The sequence below is a fragment of the Taeniopygia guttata genome, chromosome 19 (genome assembly GCF_048771995.1).
Source record: "Taeniopygia guttata chromosome 19, bTaeGut7.mat, whole genome shotgun sequence".
Classification (NCBI taxonomy): Eukaryota; Metazoa; Chordata; class Aves; order Passeriformes; family Estrildidae; genus Taeniopygia; species Taeniopygia guttata.
The window spans coordinates 1,889,993-1,912,378 of record NC_133044.1 but is presented as its reverse complement, the minus strand read 5'-3'; the positions used below and the strand labels follow the sequence as shown (position 1 = coordinate 1,912,378).

Genomic DNA, 22,386 nt, shown 5'->3' with positions numbered 1-22,386 from the left:
GGGACCCTGAGGGGCCGTGAGGGATTCTGAAACAGTGAGGGACCCTGAGGGGCCGTGAGGGATCCTGAGGGGCCGTGAGGGACCGTGAGGGGCTATGAGGGATCCTGAGGGACCGTGAGGGACTGTGAGGGACCGTGAAATAGTGAGGGGCCGTGAGGGACCGTGAGGGACCGTGAAATAGTGAGGGGCCGTGAGGGGCTGTGAGGGATCCTGAGGGACCCTGAGGGGCCGTGAAACTCTGATGGGGCCGTGAGGGATTCTGAAACCCTGAGGGACCTTGAGGGGCCGTGAGGATACCGTGAGGGGCTCCTGAGGGGCCGTGACGGAGGGACTCGCTCGGAGGCGCCGGGGGAAGGTGCGGAACGAGCAGAACGCCGCAGGCAGAGTCCCGGCAAGGGGGAAAGGCCGCGGCGGCCCCCAGCTGCAGTGTCTCCAGGCTGGAGAGCTCAGGGGTAGTGCCGGATCTGCAGGGGAGAAGAGCTGGTGCCCCTCAGAGCTCGGGTGCTGTGGCAGCGCTGGGGACGCGGCTGAAGAGGGGCCAAAGAAGCACCAAAGGGGCTCCAAGAGCCATGGAGAGAGACTTTGGACAAGGGCCTGGCGTGGCCGGACACGGGGTATGGTTCACGCTGCCAGAGGGTAGATTTTGATTATCGAAAGAAATAATTCCCTGTGAGGGTGGGCAGGCCCTGGCACAGGGTGCCCAGAGCAGCTGTGGCTGCCCCATCCATGAAGTGTCCAAGGCAAGGCTGGATGGGGCTTGGAACACCCTGGGACAGTGGAAGGTCCCTGCCCATGGGTGAGGTTTAAGTTCTCCTCCAGCCCAGCCCAGCCCAGTGTGTGATTTATGTTTACAGGTGTCCAGCACTGCCCAGATGCCTCAGGGTGACACACAGGGCCCTGGTTCAGCTTTCCAGACAGTGGCACCAGGTCAGGAGAGGGTGACCTGCTCTGGGGATGCACCTGACTGCTGTGACACCACCATCATCCACATACCAGAAGAATGAAACAGCAACTGAAAACATTCACAAAGTGCCTATGAGCAGGTTTGCACAGCTCAGAGCTTTATTTCACAAGAACAAGATGGAACTCAGGTTTGATCTTACCAAAGCAGCCTCTGTTAACTTACCAGGTGGAAATTCCTCTGTCTCAGCTTTGAATATTAATTTCAGAGAAATGATAAAAGAGGTGGGCAAAGTATTACCCAGGAGTAAACTGCTGCCTGAGTTTATAACAGCTTGAGGAAACTTCAATGAGGCTCACATTTCTGAGTGCAGCAGAATTCTGTGGAAACTTAAACTTTGCTTCTGTGTAGAGCAAAACCCTGGGAAATTCACTACAAATCTCTTTTTTTTGCATATTTCCCTTATAAGTAGTAACACAGTCATCTAACCGAGGTGTTAGAGTCACTCTTTAGAAGGTTCAGTGCAAACTAATTGAAAACAGGTAATTATTGTTGTTGCAAACGTTGTTGCCAGGCGGTTGCCACACACAGTTGTGGCCTCTGCAGCCTTTCCTCCCCATCTGGGGCAGAATTTCAACATCACAGCAAAACTTTATGAACTGAAGTTACTCCCCACATCCACAGAAATAAATCTTTGCAGGATCCAATTTGGACAGGCTGTTTCTTTCATCTCCTAAGGCAGCGCTGTGTTCCCAGCATGGATGAAAGGGAATATTTTCAGGAATAAAATCCCCTGGGATTTCTGTAACCATGGTAACACATATAGATAGCAGGCCTGCTTCCAAGCCATGTTTTATTGTTCCAGCAGTAAAGAACTGGATCTACAAATAACCGTCCTGGCCACAGGGATGAAGTACTGCCCCTTTGCTTTCCCATCAAAATAAAATTTTAAAAATTTAATTATTGCTACAGGCAAACATTCAGGATAAAGTGCCAAGATCTGTTCTGTCATAAATCTAACTGGGATGTCTTGTTTCCTAAGCCACAGTGAGAAAGGGGAGAGTATTCAGATATTTAATGAGTACCAGATAAATATTTTTTAATAATAATTCATATTTCACTGCTGAATAAATACCAGCACTTAAGGTTGAAACAAAAATTAAAAAAATAAAAAGCATCCTCATCAAATTTTCATGTGTTTTATTGAGGTGAACATACACATGGTCCACACAGTCAATGAAAATAGTCATAAAATAATTTAAGAACTTGTGTTGAAAGGTATTAGCAGCACCATTGGTATTGGAATAGCAGAAAACACATCTCAAGAGGGCAGTGATGCCTGGGGAAATGCCACCATTTGGAACAGGGGATGGGAATGGCTTTGTCGGATGCTCTGGGGAGTTGGAGTTTTTAAAACACATTTTTTTTGCTAAATACTTTTTTTGATGATTATTGTTACAAAAAATACAACTAAATAAGATACTGCATAGTATTTTAATTAACATAAAATCGACATGGAGGTGTGTAAAGCAAGACTCAAATCTCTGCTTCCACATACATTTCATTTCTGAGTAGAGAAATCTAAAATTTAAAACCAAAATATAGACCTAGTGTATTCTCTAAAAGACACACTTTAGGTGGAACGTATCAGACTACGAAAATACATATCTTCCATTCTGTTTAATAATTTACTTTAGTTAAAAAGTTGTGAAATTCTCCTCACAAGAAGCGTATACAAATTGATGACTTTAGTAAATTAACAAAAAGGATTATTTTACTTTTTGTTTTGTTTTTGTTTTTTTTTTAAACAAGGCCTAGCCCCGCCGTAACAATTATACAAGGAAGAAAAGAGACTACATTTATATGAAGGAATACAAATTTACACACATTTTACAGTGACTGATACCCTACACATCTACAAAATTCACAGTTATAATACAAGCAAGTACAAGGCTGGGATAAAGCTGTCGGATACCAAAAAAAGTTCCTACTTTAAAAAAAAACAAAAAAACAAATGAACGGGAAGAGCTTCGGGCTTGCAGAGCTGTGGCGGCCGAGAGGCGGCTCAGCAGACGCACACGGCTTTGCGGGGCGGGTGGAACAGGGAGCTGCTGAGCTTCTTCTGCCCGCGGAGGCTGCGCCGCATGGCCATCCGGGCCGGGCTCCTGCGCTGCGGCCCGGCGGCCTCGCCCCGCGCCAGCGCCCGCCGCGGCTTCTTCAGCGCCGGGCCCGAGTTGGACTCCTCCAGTGTCCGCTTAAAGCTGGCCGGGGGCGGCCTCTCCGCGTCCTGCGCCTTGCCGTGCCCGGTAGGGGACACCTTGAAGCCTTTTTGGTCCGTGCCTGAGTTGGCCGAGTTGGAAGGGGAGAGGCTGACCGACAAACCATTGCTGTAGGATTCCTGTAGCCTCAAAGCCAGGGCTTTGCTGCACTTCTCCTCCTGGGGGGCTGAATCCTTCGGGGTTCCTCCCGAGGAAGGTAAATTGCTTTTGGCAATCTCGTTTGGCAGCTCCAGGTATTTTTCTGAGAGCATGTTGCTGTGCAGGAGGGGAGGAATGGGCTCAGCAGAGTTCAGTCGTGGCCAGGGGTCATCTTCTACAAGCTGAGGGAAAAGGAAACAAAATATTTAGGGCATAAATATAATCATAGAATCACAGAATGATCTGGGAAGGGACCTTCAAGATCACTTGGTTCCAAACTCTGCCATGGGCACGGACACCTTCCACTGTCCCAGCCAGCCTCGGACACTGCCAGGGACAGACTTTATCCTGTGAGGGTGCAGACAGTGTGTGGCACTTGGAGAATTTCCCTGAGCCTTATCAAAGACAGGAGAATCCCACTCCACAGCAGACTCATCTTCTCTCCCTGTTGAGGGATGCAAACAATTCTGACTGGGATGTGAACGGCAGCTGCAGAGCACTGAGGGACCTGCAGGCAGCCGCTGGGAACTCGGAAAGCAGTGCCTGTAAGCTCTGGGATCTGCAGCAGCTGAATTTCCAACACTGAGCCACGACTTCCCTCCAGACACGGACAGAGGCACTGCCCCCTGATTTATGTGTGCTCAGTGGCCAAAGAGCAGCAAGAGCCTCCTGACCTTTGTCGTGTTCAGCACTCTCAGTTACTGCATAACCAGGCTGCAGGGGCTGGACAAGCTCCTCCTCAAGCTGCCCACACCGAGGGGCAGTGCCAGCCAGCTAAAAATATTCCTGTTTGCTGTGCAGTGACACTTTTTATTGCCTGTGGATCCCTCACAGCACATCCAGCCACTCCCTGGGAAGCACTGGCAGTGAGGTGCTGAGAACCAGGCACTTCCTAAACTCTGCCCCTCATCTCTCCTGCAGCCCCCGAGAAGGGTTTGTGCCTCATTCTAGTTTTACCAACAGGAAAATGGGGACAATACTTGCTCTCACTATCCACAGGAGGATTATGAAAATTAGGGTTTATGCAGCGCCCTGAAGACAGGAATTCTGACCTTATTAAAGATTTAATTGTGAAGTCGTCCCTGGTTACTCGGTGAGTCCTTCAAAAGTAAAATTCAAGGCCACACTACACTCCCTCAGCAGAAGGCAAATGGCAGTTATTATTTTAAGAAAATCATGTGCTGGAAACTGAAATGCACGCTGCTGAAACAGTCAGGGACACATCTCAGTGAATAAACAGAGGCTTCTGAAGCCACAACAACTCCAGGTTTAATAAAATGCACTCCAAAAGAAAAGACATCAGGATTGTTCCCAGCATCCACAGTGGTTTTCCACTCCTCTCTACTCCTTTGTGGCTCCCCGTGTGTAGACAAAACCGTTTAGATAACATTCCTTTACTACACTTAGCTACACAAGAGGGAAGACCTTCATGAATGGAATTTTAAAGGTTATTCTTCATCTCAGTTCCTGCAGAAGCCAGAAGGACACCAGATCACACAGAGAGCAGCTCTGGCAACGCTACTTCAGCTGCTCAATTTAATTTCTGACATTCTGTCACATGAAACTTAGTTTTATGTTTTTCATTGTGCAAGACATTTCATGCTGTGGCTCTCTTCCCCAGCATCTGCTGCTGGTGCAAACAGCTGAGACTGAAGGAGGCTCTGGGAAGCCAAGGAAAGGCAGAGGATGGACTGCTGGAGAGTGATGTAACAAATCAGGAGAAATAAGCCACGAATCACCCACTGAATATCTCAACAATCCAATCAATCTTCCTCACTGGCCTCAGGAATACTGGAATTAATTTGGTATTAGTAATTGCTACCAGAAGGACAAGCAATTAAGAAATACTTTTGTTTAATTAAGAAACTTTAGTTTGCATCTATTTCCAAATTAATTGTTTTGGCAGGTAGCAGCTGTCAGGCATCAAGGCCATCCCTGCTTCCCTCACAGAAACTGTGATTGAAAATTTTAGGAGCACTTAAAATTTTTTTTTTTTTCTCAAGATTTTACTAGGTTTAAAGCTCTTTTCATGGATTTTGCTCCACTAGATGAAAGGGGAGGAGACAAAGTTGAAGCTTGCCATTTTATTAGCAGTGTGTTTCTCCCAAGGGAATGTTTAAAACTCCCTTTCTAATTTCTGCTTTCTTTTCCTTTGCCCAAAGGACAATTATCTGAAGATTCTGCAGAACATCAAAGGACAGTGACTTAAATCAGGAGCAGCTGGTAATTACTGAAACAAACAGCCACTCATAACTACACTCCAGCTCTTAGAGGGGGGGAAAGAAAAGCCAGAACACAACAAAAACTCTCTGAAGAGCTCTGCTTTATGTTAACAACTCAAACTTGCAGCCTGCAGAAAGACTTATGTTATGATGTCCCTGCCTCCAACAAAGAGCATCAAATCAACCAGAGGAAGATAATGAGAACTCCCGGTACAGAAAGAAAATGTTCTTTACAGCAACATGTGTTGGAACAAATTTGACCTTAAAAAATAAAATCAAAGCCCAACACCACCATAACCAAACAAGCCCAAATCAAAGCACGCCCTGTCAGGAACAGGTTCATGATCTGAAATCCCTGGGCTGGGCAAGCTACACAAGCACCAGGCAAGGCAGGAAGAGAAACTGCCCAGCCTGATTTCTAAGGGGTGTGTTGGGTGGTTTCTTTTGATATCTCTGAGCCCCACTTTGGTTCCTCTCTGCCTCAAAAGGCTGCCTTGAATTTTGGGGAGGATCTCAGAAAACTTACTTTAAGAGACAATGCATTTCAAGGTGTGTAAAGTAACAGTACTAATTTCTTCCACATTAGGGAGGGAGCACAGATCAACAGTTACCAATAAACAACCAGAAGCAATTCTGAGCATGCATAAACTGGAACACCAAAGGCAGAGTGCTAAAGTTCTTTAATAAACATTGTTAAAAGTTGGTCCAGCCCTCAAAACCTTTGCAGGTGGAAGTATTGAGGATATAACTGTGGATTCACAGAACATCCAGAGCTAGAAGAGACCCACAAGGATCACGAATGGCAACACCATGTTTTAACCAACTGAGCCAATCTCAGTAATAGATTATCCAGCCATATACAGTAAAAATTAAAATCAGCAACATTAAATAATGAGGCAAACTAACACCTCAGGAGTTTCTATGAGTATTTCTGAATCTCTGGCCATGTTCTGATCGCCCCAGGAGCTGGGGGAGGCGGAAAGGAGAGCCCTTACCTTGAGGGGGGGCGTGCAGCAGCGGGAGGGGGAGAGGCTGCCGGCATCGGGGCTGCTGTAGCTGGGCCCCTCGGCCAGGTTCAGCACCAGCTCCTCGTCGCCGTCCCAGCGGCCGCGCTCGCGCAGGGGCGCGATGCAGATGACGATGGCGCTCGTGTTGTCCGCCCGCAGCATCCGCTGCCGCCAGCGGCCCAGAGCCCGACCCACCAGCATCCGGGCACAGGACTGCCGCGCCTCGCCCTGGGGACACAGGGACACTGTCACACAGGGACACAGGGACACTGTCACACAGGGGACACTGTCACACAGGGGACACCAGCATCCAGGCACAGGTCTGCCACACCTCACCCTGGGGACAAAGGGACACACAGGGACACTGTCACACAGGGGACACAGGGACACTGTCACACAGGGCATCGCACACAGGGGACACTGTCACACAGGGGACACTGTCACACAGGGGACACCAGCATCCGCACACAGGACTGCCGCACCTTGCCCTGGGAACACAGGGGACACACAGGGACACTGTCACATAGGGGACACTGTCACACACAGGGACACCAGCATCCAGGCACAGGACTGCCGTGCCTCACCCTGGGGACACAGGGACACACAGGAACACTGTCACACAGGGGACACTGTCACACAGGGGATCGCACTGCCGTGCCTCGCCCTGGGGACACAGGGACACTGTCACACAGGGACACTGTCACACAGGGTGTCACACAGAGCCACCACCTCACCTCAGGGCACCTCATGCCACACACATTCCTACAAACCATGCCCCAAAGCACCTCCAGAAATGCTAATTAAAACACATCTTCCTTCTTAACTCCACCTTTAAATCAGTTTGTGGTACATTCCACATGTACACGGTGCTTTAAACAGCACAAGGAGCTTGTGATAGGTTGGGACACAACCTACGGCCTTTCCAGAGCCCCTCGTGGGGCTTGCAGAGTGTTTATTCTCTGATGCTCCAATATAAATTCTCAACTGTTTTGTAAAATAAATCAGAGTAATTTAATTCAGTCTAAACAGTCTGCATTATAACATGCACCTTAATGTGAAATAAATTTAATGTTCAGACAGCATTTTGTGTAACTTCCTTAGAGAAGAAACTCATTATCTCTTTTATTACTCACAGGCAACTAACACCCTGCTAGTCAAATTTCCCCAAAACATAAACCAAATAATTTAAGCTATGTTAACACTCGTGGTATTTAGCATCAGCCACATTGTACCAACTTTTATGTTGTGGCAAAACCATCAATCTGCCTAAAGCCCACCAACTCTGCGGGGTACTTCTCATCCCTATCAGGCTGACCATTTGTTAGAGGTAACAAGGAAGAAATTTCCACTCTGAGTTCTGGCCACTGCTCTCACCATGAAATACTTCTTCTCCTCGTGATCCTGGCACATGGAGATGGCATCCTGAGGTGGGATCATGTTCCAGAGCCCGTCACTGCCAAGGATGATGTACTTGTGCTTCTGGGGGTCAATCGTGTGCACGCTGGTGTCGGGCTCGGGGGACACCACAAATTCCCCACTGTAGAAGTCGTAGCTCCAGAGATCACCTGGCAAAACAGAAAATGGGTTGGAATTTTACATAACACATGAGAAATCTCACTCTTGGAAAACGGAGAAAAATGTTCCATCCCAGGAAATCCAACACCATAAGTCTTGAGTCACCAGCAGGAATATAAAGAAATTCCAGCCCCGTCACTGCTCAGCTGCTGCCACCTTCTAATCCTCTTTAAACTAAATCAAGATGTAATTGGGGGTATTCTACTCTCTTAAAACAAGTATTTGTGAAAAAAGGAGAAATTAAACAGATTAATACCTAGAAAATGCTGAAACCGTAACCACTCTCCAAAATAAAACCTATCTGAATTAACTGAGCTCTCCTCAAACAGAAGCAAAACCTTGCTTTGTTGATTCCACCAAATGTGCAAATATTTGTGTGCACAGGTGCCACAGGGAAGGGACAAAAAAAGCAAAGGAGGAGACTGAAGCCTTTTCCCTGTCAAACAAATTCCCTTTGCCATTCCTTTTCCTCCCACAGCTCGAGCATCACTTGAAGGCCACACGGGGCTCTCTGCAGCCAAACACCATGTGCCAAGTCTGGGAGCTGGACAGAAGCCACAGGAACACGGACACTGCCTGTGCTCCAGCAGGAGGGCAGCAAATAAGAGCTCAAGCCTCTCCCTGGGATGGCCTGGTGCAGGGAACATTTCTATTTTTAAATGTCTCTCACTGTGTGAAGGAGTTTGGGGTCACCTCACCAGAAACAAAGCTGAACAACGCATCCAAGTCAAATCAGCCCCTGGTTCAAGAGCTCCCTCCAAACCATCCTCAAATAAAAACTACTCCAGCAGAAAAATGCATTACCATATCAATTTATTTCTATTCTATTCAATGTATCTATTTATTTGCCCTAACACCTCTTTTTGAAATTTATTTCCATGTTCATAAGCAGCTTCCTGTAGTGATAAGCAGCAAAAAGTAACATTATTATTATTGCAAGCACTGGCTACATTTCTATGTGCAGAACACAGCTTTAAAAGCAGAAATTAATTGGACTGTCAGAGCTGAGCAGCAAACAGAAGCTCAGCAATTCAAGAGTAAGGTTTTTTCAGGCTCTTCTTTTGCTTTTTGCTGGACAAAGCCTGGAGCTTCTTCCACATCCATCAGCACCCTTTTGAAGACAATAAATAAGCTTTTTGTCTTCCTCCTTGCCTCCATTAGCTTTGCCTTGAGCTATCAACCAGTTGAAAAGACTTTTCCAGAAGCAGGAAAGGGAATACTTCAACTCAATTACCCCAACTCCACCGCAGCCCATCCTCATTAAAGCCCCGATCCCACAAGCACATGCTGCTAATGAGCGCTAATTAAAAGCCAAGCCTGCTCCGACAGAGGTGCACTCGGCTGCCACAGGCTGCCGACAAAGCCAGCTGGCAGCGAGATCAAAATAAATACTGTAACACGAGAGCTGAGCAATTCTTGCATGTGAACTGCCACGGAAAGTCCTCCTGCACTCCGAGTTTCTCACATCACTCTGGCACGGCCACAGCAGGTAAAACTAACAAGAGCAGCATCACTTTCCAATATATATATAATATTTTTACACATCCATTTGTCAGTTTGTTCATACTCATGTGGGAGAAATGACAAAATGTTATTAGCTGAATCGGGCTTTTAATTAAAAACACTGTGCTGGGTGATAAAAATAACCTGATGTTCATTAATTTGAGTTCTTTAATACGTGTGTCATCGTGTCCATCTGCTGCCCTTCCCGAGGAAACAGCCAAGCAGTCATCACACTGACTCCAGGGGATCTGCTCCAAGAGAAGGAGGCTTCCCAGAGGGATAACTGGGAATATCACAAGGCCAGCTCCAAGGATCACAAATTTCTGAAGGGCACAGCGTGAGCCCACAGCCCCTTCCAACCCTGAGCCCACCACGGCCAGCCCATCTCACGTGGAGGGGAACGTTTCTATTTTTATTTATTGTATTTCCCTGAAGGGCAGAGTTCCCCAACCTAAGGCAAAACTTTCTGGAGCTGCTGCCCAGCTGTGTCCCCCTTTCCCTGCCCAGCTGTGTCCCCCTTTCCCTGCCCAGCTGTGTCCCCCTTCCCCTGCCCAGCTGTGCCCCCCTTTCCCTGCCCAGCTGTGCCCCCCTTTCCCTGCCCAGCTGTGCCCCCCTTTCCCTGCCCAGCTGTGTCCCCCTTTCCCTGCCCAGCTGTGTCCCCCTTTCCCTGCCCAGCTGTGTCCCCCCTTTCCCTGCCCAGCTGTGCCCCCCTTTCCCTGCCCAGCTGTGTCCCCCTTCCCCTGCCCAGCTGGAGAAGTTTACCACCCCAGCAGTACAAACCTGCAGAGGTATTTTCTGTGGCAGCCTCTGTACAACTCTGGGAAGGGAAAAGGGAGAGGAGAGCAGGCAGAAAGCAGAGAACACGTTTCCCTGAGCATTTCCAAGTGCTCTGAAGTCTTTAATTGTGTTCCAAAGCAAGCAGGCAGAGCAGTGACCCCCTGGCAGCCTGGCATGTGCCAGAGGCTGGCGTTCCAGGCTCTCAGGCTTCCATTTGGGAGCCAGACTATTTTTGCTCCGAATTAAAAACCAAACATTTACAAAACTCTTGACAATTTTGTTCTTTAAAAACTTACACTCTGGGAGTATTTCTTTCAGTGCAAGTTTGCCTATTTCTTTTCCAAACTAAAAAAAAAAAGTTACTAATGTAGCTCCTTCCATATCTTCCAGAAAAACCTGTTTCTTAGTCCTGACTCAAACCAGAATAATATACAGAGATCTCCAAGGCATCTTACAAAATGAAATAGATGTTTGAAATCAGACACTAAAGGAGCAGGAAACTAATTCAGCTGCCTGTAAGAATGTATCAAACTAGGCAGTTTCTCTTACTGTTACCTTGTAAAATACAACAACAAAGCTACTTCTAAGTCAAGCGCTGCCAGGAAAGTAATGGAAGTTACAAACAAAAACAATCCATCATGTAAGTGGGCTGGACTGGATTAAGCCCAAAGCCTTAGAGCAAAAGCGTGTCTAGAAATTGCATAAATCAAATCTTTCATTTCAGTTTCTGGAGATGCTGTTTTGCATATAAAAAGGGCTTTTGATTTTAATAGAGGAAAGAAAAAACTTTACTTTCATAACTCAGTCCAAAATAAAACCTCAGTTTGATTAATCCCAGAGCTTTTTAAATCAAAGTTTTTCTCCACAAGGAGCCACAGGTGCCCTCACATGATGTGTGTTACACACAGATCCCCAGAGCAAAGCACACACTGCATTTGGCACAGCACATTTATCATTTTGTCTCAGGGCTGAAGAAAATTTTACAAGCTACAGCAACATATCCTGAGGACTAGAGAAGAATCCCAAATGCACCCCAAGTTTGTCTGGTTTTATAGAGATAAAACAGAAAAATAATTATAAATAGAAGCTGGAAATTGCTGTAAATACAACTTATACAATTCCATGTGACTCAGGTTCATGGCCTACAATGGAGCAGGAAGGAAAATCCGAGTGGCAGCTGTGCCCACTCTATTTGGTAATTTAATTTTAAAAACAGTTAAATGCATGTAAACAACTCTAAAATCTTACACAGCAATTTCCTCAGATCATTTGAGGTCAGCCATAGCCTCTTCTCCAGGATTTCATGGTATGTGCATTCAGAGAGCTTCACAGAGCAGCTCTGGCATCCAGTCAGTTGTTCTGGAAAACAGCTTCCCTATCCCTGTCAAAGATTCCTGCAGCAGCTGCCCGTGGATTCCCTGCTCTGCTACTGAACTGCTCCTAGAGGGCAGCAGGAAATTCCTGCTCTTGGGGAGAGCCAAACCTGTCCTGTGCAAGCTACTCCACCTGAAATAGGGTGAGTCTATTGTATTCTACATTTAAAAAAACCCAGGGAAAGCAAGTTCATGTTCCCACAGGAGGGAGTGGTTGAACTATCGGGCTCCTGGCTCAGGTTTCATCCTTCATTCATTTAAACACCTCCAGCAGTGCCAGGCAATCTCTCACCACACATTCTTGAGTATCTATTACAAGGCAAATCAGTATATTAAAAAAATATGTTCTCATTGCCCAGAAAAGGTCAGCAGAAGTAGCTGTGAAAACACAGAACTACAGCTTAAAATGGTTTATTAGCAGATACAGCAACCTGCTGTGTGCATTAAAGCATCTTACAGATGCTCTACAGGGACAGCACAAAGCCCAAATACTTCTGACTTATTATGGGGCTATAAATAAATCAAGCATTATTTAAATGCTTAAATACAGCCACTGTGCATACCACAAATGCTTATTTTAGGGCAGAAGGGCACTTCTGACAATCAGAATGGGGAAGGGTATGTCAACAGAATTAATCTGGCCACAAGGATTTCTTCTGCACCAGGATTTTCTGCTGGCTGAGTGCAACTTTTCCACGGTGCTGTATTCCTGCTATTTCCAAAACCTTTCCTCAACTCCTTAAGAGTGCATTACACTTCAAGATTGGGGGATGAGACTACATCAAGGTATTTTTAAGTGTTGTAAGAGAGAGATACTTAAAATACCATCTATGATCTAAATTTTAGGGGTTTTAATCAGATAATCTCCCCCATTTGAAATAAATTCCCAACTCTAGGCTTCTCTGTTGAAAGATTCTTGTTGTCCTGCTAAAAATTTTTATCCAGGTTGAGACCAGGCAGGAGGGGAGGCTGGTCCCAGCATGGGGTTTGAGCTTTCAAATCCCAAAACTGTTAAGAGATAGGTGTTCCCATTTTGTGGACCTGAAAACTCTCCAGTAATCCTCTCTTCATGCACTTGCTGGCAAAGAATGCACTGGGGGCTAACAAATGCATGGTTCCTTGAACTCCCATCTGCACACAAACCCCAGCCAAATCCTTTTGTTCAGCTTGCTGGGAGCAACCAGATCAAAAGCCAGCCAGCTCTTCAGACAGGCAACAAACTTACAATCACAGGAACAAAAGATACATCAAAATTAAGTGTTCACATTTTGCAATCCAGAAGGAACACTTCCCCTGTCCTGCAGGAGGGAACAACAGGAATGTGCTGCTCAGGGCATGAAGGTTTTTTTTGCTACTCATTTATTAGCTCCCAAGGATTCACTCAAATTCTAAAGACAGTTCTAACCACAAAATAAACTCTATACTACTTGAAATATAGCACATAAAGACTTTCAAATACTGAGAAAAAGTCCTTAAAATTAAAATTTTTAACTTTCAGGCACCTGTGACTCCTCGCTTGACACACAGCTGACTCTTCCGTGTTCATTATCACTGCAAACTTCTCCTTAACTCTGGACAAATCCCTGTGGCAGAGCTATTCCTGCCTGTGAAATCAGACACAGCAAGGCTCTGGAATGAGCCAGACCCTGGTCCCAGAACAGCCTGTCCCCACGGGCACTGCCAGCTGACCCAGGAGCACTGACAGCACTGCCACGGGCCTGCCAAGCTGCCAGGCAGCAGTTACAGCACAGCTCCTACAGGTAAAAACCAAACTCCCACCAACCAAACCTGTTCTGGGTACCCCTGCAGAGAGGATTCTTCACTGCACAAAGGGAAAAAACATGAGCAGCCAAAGATTGGCATTCTGCAATTGAATTTAAGGAGAAAAATGACCAGAAACACTAACACTCATGGGTAAGAGATACCAAATAATTCAGTTAAGAAGTACTTCCCAAAAAAAAAAATCATCACAGGATATTCCAGGACAATTTCTAGTCCTGCCATATCCCTTTCTGTCCTTGGAATGAGGTGCTCCTCAAAGACAGTTCCTCTCAGTTCTAGTGCTCCCATAAAGGCAAGTTAAAGTTAAACAGATTTGATTTTCATCCCATTCTATGCCAAGTCTTAAAAAAAAAAAAAAGATTCTCCACATAAGAAAGACTGAAGCAATTCATGCAGCATCCAGCAAAAATTCATTTCTGGTGCAAATGAAAATGTGCAAGCCCTGTGTGTCTCCAGGAGGGAGAGCACATTTGTCTCCTTCTCACTGAGATAATGGGACTGTAATTTTTGACTAGTTGGTGGGAAAATTAAATCCCATTCTTGTAGGGCTGACACTGAAAACCCTGCACATTGTAAGTCACGTTCTTCTCTCCCCAGTTACAGCATTATTCAAAAAATGCAGTACTATTGTATTAAAAACACACTTTCAAGGCCCTGAATTTGAGCAGGCAAGCGAGGAGAGCTCTGTAAATTCAGTGTTTGGGCAAAGGCAGGGGATGAACTGAGCTGAGGCACTCACCCAGGGCCCTGGCCACGGCCAGGAAGGGGATCTGGTCGATGACGGTGCTGCGGCGCACGGGGCCGTTGTGGGTCAGCCGGGGCCTCTTCCACACCACACGGTTCACACCAGACTTATTGATCACGCTGAAAGCACCAGACAGGGCCAGAGGTTAGCAACAGCAACGAGGAAGTTCATGTCAATGAGGCAAAACCAGGTAAATGTGCAAATGTGGAGGTAATAACGATGGCACGCGCGGGGAAGTTCCTATTTCAAAACACTCAACAGCACTTTGATACTTTTGTAGAAAGCCAAGGGGAAAAGTGAGAGAGGAGGGGCAGAAGAAAATAAAAAGTGAGGTAATGAAGACCTGGAAGAAATTCTGTCTGGTTACAACATATGCAAGGGTGTCATCTGTCAAAGACAGAGCAGAACTGGATTTGCCTCCCTCACATGAGGACCTTCAACATCAGCTCACTCAGGTGTAAATTCCACAAAGTTCCTCCTTTGGTCTTCTCCATCTCCCAAAATTTGGCTGTACAGAGCAGCATGGCATAGTTGAAACAACAGGACATTAAGGAGCAGCCTCCTGAAAGGATTTGCTTGATGGAAGGAACACCAACAGGAGGCAGACACAAAAGAGGAATTGTCCCGGGCTGGTGTCTGCAGGAAGCAGGAGATAGGGAGAACAGCTCTGCATTTGCATGTGAACATCTGCTCCGAGGCACTGAGCACTGCTTTGCTCTCCCAGATGGCATTGGAGGGTCAAAGGAGCCACGGAGCAGGTAACTGGGGCAGCTGTGTCAGGCAGGGAAGAAAGAACAAATATGAACCACCAGGGAATAAGAGCTAATGAAACCAGGAACTAGCAAAGCTTGGTCCCAACCAAGTTAGGAACTGGATACTTGAAAGTTTCTTTCATCCAAGGAACAGCCATTGGTAATTGGAAACTGAGCAGCTCTGGAACAGCCTCAAGATTCCCCATGCTGAAGCCATTCAAGATGCACATCCTGACACTTCAAAGGCCTTAACGACTGCAAAGTCACAAACACCACATCCTAAAACCTGATCTCATCCACTTGTACAGCTAATGACCACACAGAGCTCACTTCAGTCACTATTGGAAAGAAAACCTCATCCCACACTCAGACTGTCACTGGGAAAAGAGCATTTTAATGGAAGACTCCCTCATGCTCTCTCATCAAGTGTTCCCAGTTTGCTCTCATGACAGACCAGGCATTCCCAAGCACAGCTGCACAGTTCCACCTCACTCCCACCACATGCCTCACAGCCAGCCTGGGAAAAACAGGAGGAGCGCCAGTAAAAACAAGAAAAATTAAAAATTAACCATTCCTGGAGATACTAAGTTTCAGGGGATGCTTCTTTGCACCTTCAGAGATTTCCAGTCTCTGAGAAACATCCTGGAAACCTACAGCAAAACTGCCTCTGATCAACTCCCACCTGCCAGAGGCACAAATATCTGCAGGTTAATGGGCTGACAGCATTCCCAGATGAATGATGTCAGCAGGAAAACCTTCAGTGATCCCTGCCCATCCATCTGGTGCAGCACTGGGAGGACACAGAGCTCCCAGATCCCAGCCCTGGGGGTTGTCTCTGAACATTTGTGCCACCTGACAGAGCCCTGCCTGCTCGCCCTCACTCCCAGGGAACACACACCAGCTCAGGTGTGCCAACATCTGCCAGCTCCTGCCAGGGAAGGAATGGCTCCTGGAAGGACAGGTGCTAAACTGTGGTGTTAGAACAGCAAAGGGAGGGTTTTGTTTCAAATCCAGGATTTTTCTCATGTTCCCTAAGCAGAAGTTTTGAGGAGCCTATTCAACAGCTGCCATTGTCATCTCGGGGACAATGCAGGATGCCTGAGAAATTAGAGTGCTGTGACAAACTGGATATTCCAGACCCCGTATCATTTTACCTACGTGAAAAGGCAATTTGCACAACCTGAAGGTTCCTCAGAATTTAAAGGAAAATAGGCCAAAAATTATCATCTCTGCTTGCAAAAAGTTGTTGGTGAACATTTAGAACTGTAACCACTCCTCAGCTGCATGATCCACCAGGAAATTAAAATTCTGGATACACCATAAACCACTAGCAAGAAACACAACTGTGTAACAATGGATCCCTGTAATTTACTCCCCAGTAAGCTGTAAGAAAAATTAAGAGGACAAAAGATAAATAGCAGAGATTCAGCTCCTTGTGTGCTCAGTGACAACAAGCTCAAGCTTAGTGAAAGCAGACAAACCTACCTGCCTCCAAGGCCTTCAATTCTCTCCCTTTCTTTGGGAAGTTCTGGCTTGTGGTCCTGTGTCACCTCCACAGCTCTCACAAAGTCATCCTTGGGGTCGTCCTGGACCCCCAGCACCACTCCTGAGTCGCCCACGTGGGCCACGTACATCTTGGAGCCGCGGATGATCACCACGCTGGCCGTGGTCCCCGACGTGCTGGGCAGGCCTGTCATGGTCTTGGGCCACTCTGCTGCAAGGAGAAACCAGGCAAACAACAGACAAAAAGCACAGGTTTAGTTCTGGGGAACTGGGAATGTTGTGAGGGGTGCCTCCCTCTGAGGCTTGGGGGATGTTACAACAACAGCCAGGCCAAGAGGCGTCCCCAGGTCCCCCCACTCCTTGGACATCCTTCCCCAGCCTCAGCTTAAACTGACACAGCATCAAAGCACCACAGCAGGGCTCTAAAAACTGCCTCCTCTGGTTTGATATTCCAAGCATCACTAGAACCCTTGGGGGTTGAACAGAATCAGTGAAGTGTTTCATTGAGAGCTACTCTTCACTTCCCTGTCCGAAGCAGTAGAAATGTCCAAAATTCAGTTATTTTGTCTGGATATTTGATTGGTAATCAGGATTTGTGGACATTCCTGATCCCCTTGGGAGGGAGAAAAACTGCTATTTTATTTTCATAGGCTGAACAGCAACATTTTGTGCTGAATGACATCTCAAATGGTTTTACTCACATTTCCCTTTGGAGGGCTGAATAATTCAGACTATCTCAGTGTGCTCTCCTCAAATTTTACAGGCGGTATCCCTGGGATTCAGAGTAATAACACAACTACACTTGGTTAGGGAAATCTCCTTCCTCAACTGCTTTGCCCTCAAACCACTTCTATGAACTTGTTGTTACACTACTCTCTCCAATTACATCCCACCCAAAACTTCTCTTTCATGCCTTTCCTATTTTTGTGTCTACACACACAAGTTCATCTTTCCCCAAGAGTGCACAAACTGAGACAACACCCCCATGGAGCCCCAGCCCAGCCACACCATCCTCCTCCCCACCCCAGCACCCACAAAAGCAGGCTCAGCTCCCAGTTATCAGTTCATTCCAACTGCCAACAGCAACCTCATGTTTCTTCTTCACTGCACCCACTCAGCATCTTCAGACAAATTCCAAAGGGGGCTCATCTCCCTGTCACATTCTATCTCCTGCACTTCACAAGTCAGGAATTCCACTGTGACACAAGCTGTTTGCAGGAAATACCCAGCTCAGGCTGCCAAAGCACTGCATTCTCTATTTGTGCCTGTGGCACAACAAACACAGGGCAAATAAACACACGAGGAAAGAAAAGGAAAACCCAGTTATACCTTATCCTCTGTGAAAACAGCTATTTTAACCTTCTAAAGCTTTAAACAGAATAAAAAAAAAATAAGGAACTTCAGTTCTAGTGGCACTGAATGATGTTCAGGTGCCTGAGGGAAGAAGACATGGAAGAGGTGATGGAAAAGGAGAATTTGGAGAAGCAGAATTCACAGGCAGGATGAAGATAAAAGTTGTATTTCCTCAGTGAGAGCTACCAAGACATCCAGCACAATTTAAACATTTAAGTTCCAAGAGTTCTAGCTTTGTGTTCTAAATACTGAAACACTTTCTCCCTAGGAGCAGCTTTATTTCAAGAACACAAACATTCAATCAGCTTATTGGAAGTACTTTGTCTGGCAGTTTTAACTGTGGATATTAAATCTAACACATTCCAAAAGGAAAGCAAACAAGGGAGGGAGCCAAGTGGTAATGAGGACTTCAACCATGCACTTAACAGAAAACAAGCTGCAACTAATGAGTTTCTGTCAGTGTGACAACCTCTGAACAGCAATAAAATGTATTAGAGAGTCAAATCAGTCTTTATGGGGATGCAGAGCAGAGAGAAGGAAATCACCCACTTGTGAGAGAAAGAATGATGCAGCAGCCCCAGATTTTAGGCTCAACAAAACCCGGAATTATCTGCCTGTCATCCTAAAATTGCAGTTCATGCCTTGCTCCTGTTCAGAGATAAGTATTAGATACAGCCCAGTTCTCTCTGTAGAGATTGTGTCTCACCAGGAACCAGCAAAAGTGTCAAACTGCTGGGCTTTCTTCTGAGCTCAAGTACTAAAATCAAATCCATGCATCCAACTCCTCCATGGATCAGGAGCATCAACAGCACATCTTTCTAAAACATTTTTCCCCCCTCTACTTGAAAAGCATTGCCCTTCACACTCAGCTTTGTAACTTTGAACTCAAACTCAACTCGTTCTGTAGCTTCCAAAATGAACTCTTACTCCAGAAGATCTTTGGCATTCAGAGAATTTTATTACTACAGAATTAACACAAAAAACAATCAAATGGGCATTTTTCTAGTTTAGTTTCTCTGGTACTGTCATGAGCAGTGTGGTTTGTGTCTATCAGGGGATACCTACAGAACTTCCAACAACCAAGAGAGCAGCTGAGTAAAACCTTCCCTTCCAACAGCCAACTGGAAGCAATAAAGACTCTATCCTCCACCCCAAAATTCCAAACCACTCTCCCACACCCTTCAAGATACCAACACAGCCAGTCTCCATTTCGTGTCCACAGGGTCACCACCACACAGTTAAAAAGCTGCTTTACACGTGGTAATATGGAAAATTATTGCCTGTCAGTAGAATTCACACTGGGACTCCATAACAGGATGAAGCAATAAATTAGAGATAATGATGGGCTTGTCCCACAGAACTTGGGCTGTTAAGCACGTGCAGCAGGAATCAGGAGGAGCAAACATGCTCTGGAGTTCACTAAACAGTCCACCTCGAAGTGCCATCAAAGGCTCCCAGCCAGAGCTGTGCTGTTTCTCACAACAATTTAAATTGCTTCCACAACCCCGGTGCTGTTTGCTAAACACCCATTACTAAACAGAGCTTCCTGCACTCTTCTCCTCCCAGCCTTGGTGCCCACACAGAGTTCCAGTGACAAATAACACACCAGGGCCACAAGAGCCAGAAAACTGAACTCCTTATCTTCCCCCAGCCCATGCCATGTCCCCCTGTTCACACATTTTGCTCCTTATCACCCAGCCCTGCAGCCCAGGAGGCTGCACACCCCATTGCCAAGGATGTGGTCAAGTTCTGGTGCTTCTAAAATTCACACCCTTCCCTCTGTACCCTCAAATTTACTGCTTCTTCCCCGATATCTCCTCAAGTATCTGACATTTGTACAACTTCTCTATTTTGCTATTGAAGAAAAAGGAAAATGAAACTGTCATTACCCCACACCCTTCCTAAACCACTCACTGAAAGCCCAGGGTGCTCTGAGCGCAATTCTTGCTTTTCAGGTTTCCCTCCCAAGCCCAGCTGTCACTGCCACTATTCTGAATCCAGTTTTACCATGTTCCACACCTCCTTTCACACGCTGAACTCTGCTCTTGCTTTTTCTCTGAAGCTTTTGAATGCCTAAATGCAAAAACGATACACACACATTCTATATAAACAACCACACTCTAAGTCAGACCCTTCATCTTAGGAAGAAAAAAAGCCTTTCAGAAACTCAAACTGCAGCCTCACAAGACCTCGGTGAGAAGGATGAGTACAGGAATGATGACTGTCACTTGTCTGGGCATGCTCCTGTCCTCAACATTGACTTCTTTACACCTTCTGTGCTACTGCAATTAAACAACTAACACATACATAAATACTAATGATGATATATATTTAGATATAGCAAAACCATCCTCAGGATACTAAGGATGTGTTTTCTATTTGTCAGGGACACTGAGTGTTCCCTCATGCTCGCATATGAGCGAGTTATAAACCAGCCACATTTCAATTCTTCCATCAGGACTCACAAAAACAATCAGAAGCACCGCTAGGGAAAAAACATTCCCAGACCATTTCAGTTTGTTAAAATTACTTTTTTTTCCCCCCTTTTCATGACGCAAGGGAAATCTAAGGGGGAGTTCAGTGTGATTACCCAAGGCAACAAGATGAAAACCTTCCCAACGAATCGAACTTGGAAATTGAGGCTGAAAACAAACTGCAGCCCTACCATCGCACCATTCCCAGCTACGTAACACAACAGCGTATCCTCGCCTTGTGTTTACATCTCTCTTCTCCCAGCGTGCCCTCCAGTTTTTCTTGTTCTCCGCAATTACTCGGCTGGGCGGCCGGGCTGCCCTGCCGCGATTCCCGGCGCGGGGATGGCAGCAGGGAGGGAGGGAGGCAGGCACTCACAATAGTGCGGAGAGGGGGAGGAAAAGGCGGCGCGGGGGCAGCGGAGGGTCCGCGCCGGGCGCTGGCACTTACGCAGCTTTTTCCACATGGCGCGGTGGCAGGCGATGAAACCCTTGCGCAGGGCCGCGCACACCTCGGCCGGCTTGGCCGAGCAGAAGCCCTTCTGCTTCTTGATGAAGCCCCACAGGTTCTCCCGGGCAAACTGGGCCGCCTCCCGCCCGCCGTGCCCGTCGCACACGGCGAAGAAGGCGACGGAGCGGCGCGGCCGCCGCCCGGGGCCGGTGCCGGGGGGCTGCGCCCCGTCCTCGGCCGCCCGCGGGGTCCCCCCTCGCCGCCGCCCGCTCTCGGCCGGGGGCTCGGCGGCGCCGGGGCCTGCGGGCGCCGCTCCGCCTTTGTGCGCCCCGGCCGGCGGCGGCTCGGGCTCCACCACGATGTGGGTCACGTCCTCCATGTATTTCCTGCCGCCCTGGTCGGAGAACACGCTCACCCCGAGCGCGTACGGCCCCTCCATGGGGAGAACGGGGGGCGGCTCCGCGCGGCGCTCCCGCCGCTGCCCGCGACTATTGCTGGAGACGGCGGCGGCGGCGCCCGGGCATGTCCGGCCGCTCCCGCCCGCCGGAACGGGAACGGGCCCGGCCCGCCCAGCGCCCCCTGCCGGCCCCGCCGCGGCGGAAGGGGCGGCGGGCGCGGCCGGGGCTCCGCCGCGCCCCCTGCGGCCGGCGGGTGGGAGCGAGCCCGAAACCGCGCCAGGACCCGCCGGGACCCGCCGGTCCCGCTGCTGTCCCTGCCCACACAGCACAGCAATCCCCCTGGGCAGCGCTGTCCGAACGCTCCCGGAGCTCCGGCAGCCTCGGGGCCGTGCCCATGCCCTGCGGAGCCCGGCACTCTCCGCAGGAGACACAACTCCAGGCCGGTCCCTCGGGCACTGCCGCTGCCCAGCAGAGATCGGGGTCTGCCCCTCCTGTCGCCCTCACCAGGAAGGTGCAGGGAGCGATGAGTGTCCCCCAGGTCCCCCGATCCAAAAATGCTTCACAGAGCTCAGCATCGCAAGTAGGATGCAGAACGGGGAGCGCAAGATTTCTCCCCATGCTCCAGGAACTGTTACTCAGCCCTCCTGTCCCAGGAACCCCACTGTTACTCAGACCTCCCCCGTATTTCCCTTCTCCTTGCTTTCATCCCTGTTTTCCCACTCGATTCCCACCGATGACCCCTCTGGAATTACACATCCTGGCGCGGTTTTATGCTCATGACCGTTTAAGACGTTTCCTTCACGCTGGAGGGGTTTGTGTATTTTGGTTTTATAGCTGAAATGCCAGACATTGTTTTACTGCCAGCTCCCAGAGCCTCCTCTCACTTCAGTGAAAATCACCGCGGAATTTTGCAAAAATACTTCTCTGGAGATAATTGTTTGGCTTAAGGACAGCAAGCCCTTTGGATTTCCTTCCACCAACCACATTAAAGTCAGCAGTATTTAAAAAATAAAAAGGATATCAAAAAAACTTTGGATTCCTGGAGCACTCAGGGATTTGCAAACCTGTTACAACCATTAATGAATTAATCCACACTAATCCAATCAGGTAAGGATCCCTTCCTACTTTACAGGTGTTTATACCCTCAGATCAAACC

At 47.6% G+C, this 22,386-nt stretch overlaps 1 protein-coding gene and 1 long non-coding RNA gene across 2 annotated transcripts; one reads left to right on the top strand and one right to left on the bottom strand.

Annotated features, from left to right (window-relative positions):
- The first annotated feature begins 190 nt into the window (after nt 1-190).
- LOC115497718 (uncharacterized) lies at nt 191-2,704 on the top strand. The gene is made up of 2 exons (XR_003963294.4): nt 191-614; nt 855-2,704. It is a non-coding gene; the product is annotated as an uncharacterized lncRNA (long non-coding RNA).
- PPM1D (protein phosphatase, Mg2+/Mn2+ dependent 1D) lies at nt 2,085-21,411 on the bottom strand. Its single transcript, XM_041720038.2, has 6 exons — nt 20,833-21,411; nt 16,540-16,768; nt 14,297-14,421; nt 7,922-8,112; nt 6,536-6,775; nt 2,085-3,500 (listed from the first exon to the last, which is right to left on the bottom strand). The coding sequence occupies exons 1-6, from the start codon at nt 21,269-21,271 to the stop codon at nt 2,967-2,969; spliced, it is 1,758 nt and encodes a 585-aa protein (XP_041575972.2). The 5' UTR covers nt 21,272-21,411; the 3' UTR covers nt 2,085-2,966.
- Between the last annotated feature and the right edge of the window lie 975 nt (nt 21,412-22,386).

What these genes read in the sequence shown, in the direction of transcription:
- PPM1D (XM_041720038.2), bottom strand. Translation starts at nt 21,271, where the DNA reads ATGGAGGGGCCGTACGCGCTCGGGGTGAGCGTGTTCTCCGACCAGGGC. An exon ending in GGCCGTGGCCAGGGCCCTGG is followed by an intron (nt 8,113 to 14,296) that starts GTGAGTGCCTCA and finishes CTGTTTTGCCAG; the next exon opens with GTGATCTCTGGAGCTACGAC. An exon ending in AGGAGAAGAAGTATTTCATG is followed by an intron (nt 6,776 to 7,921) that starts GTGAGAGCAGTG and finishes CTGTGTCCCCAG; the next exon opens with GGCGAGGCGCGGCAGTCCTG.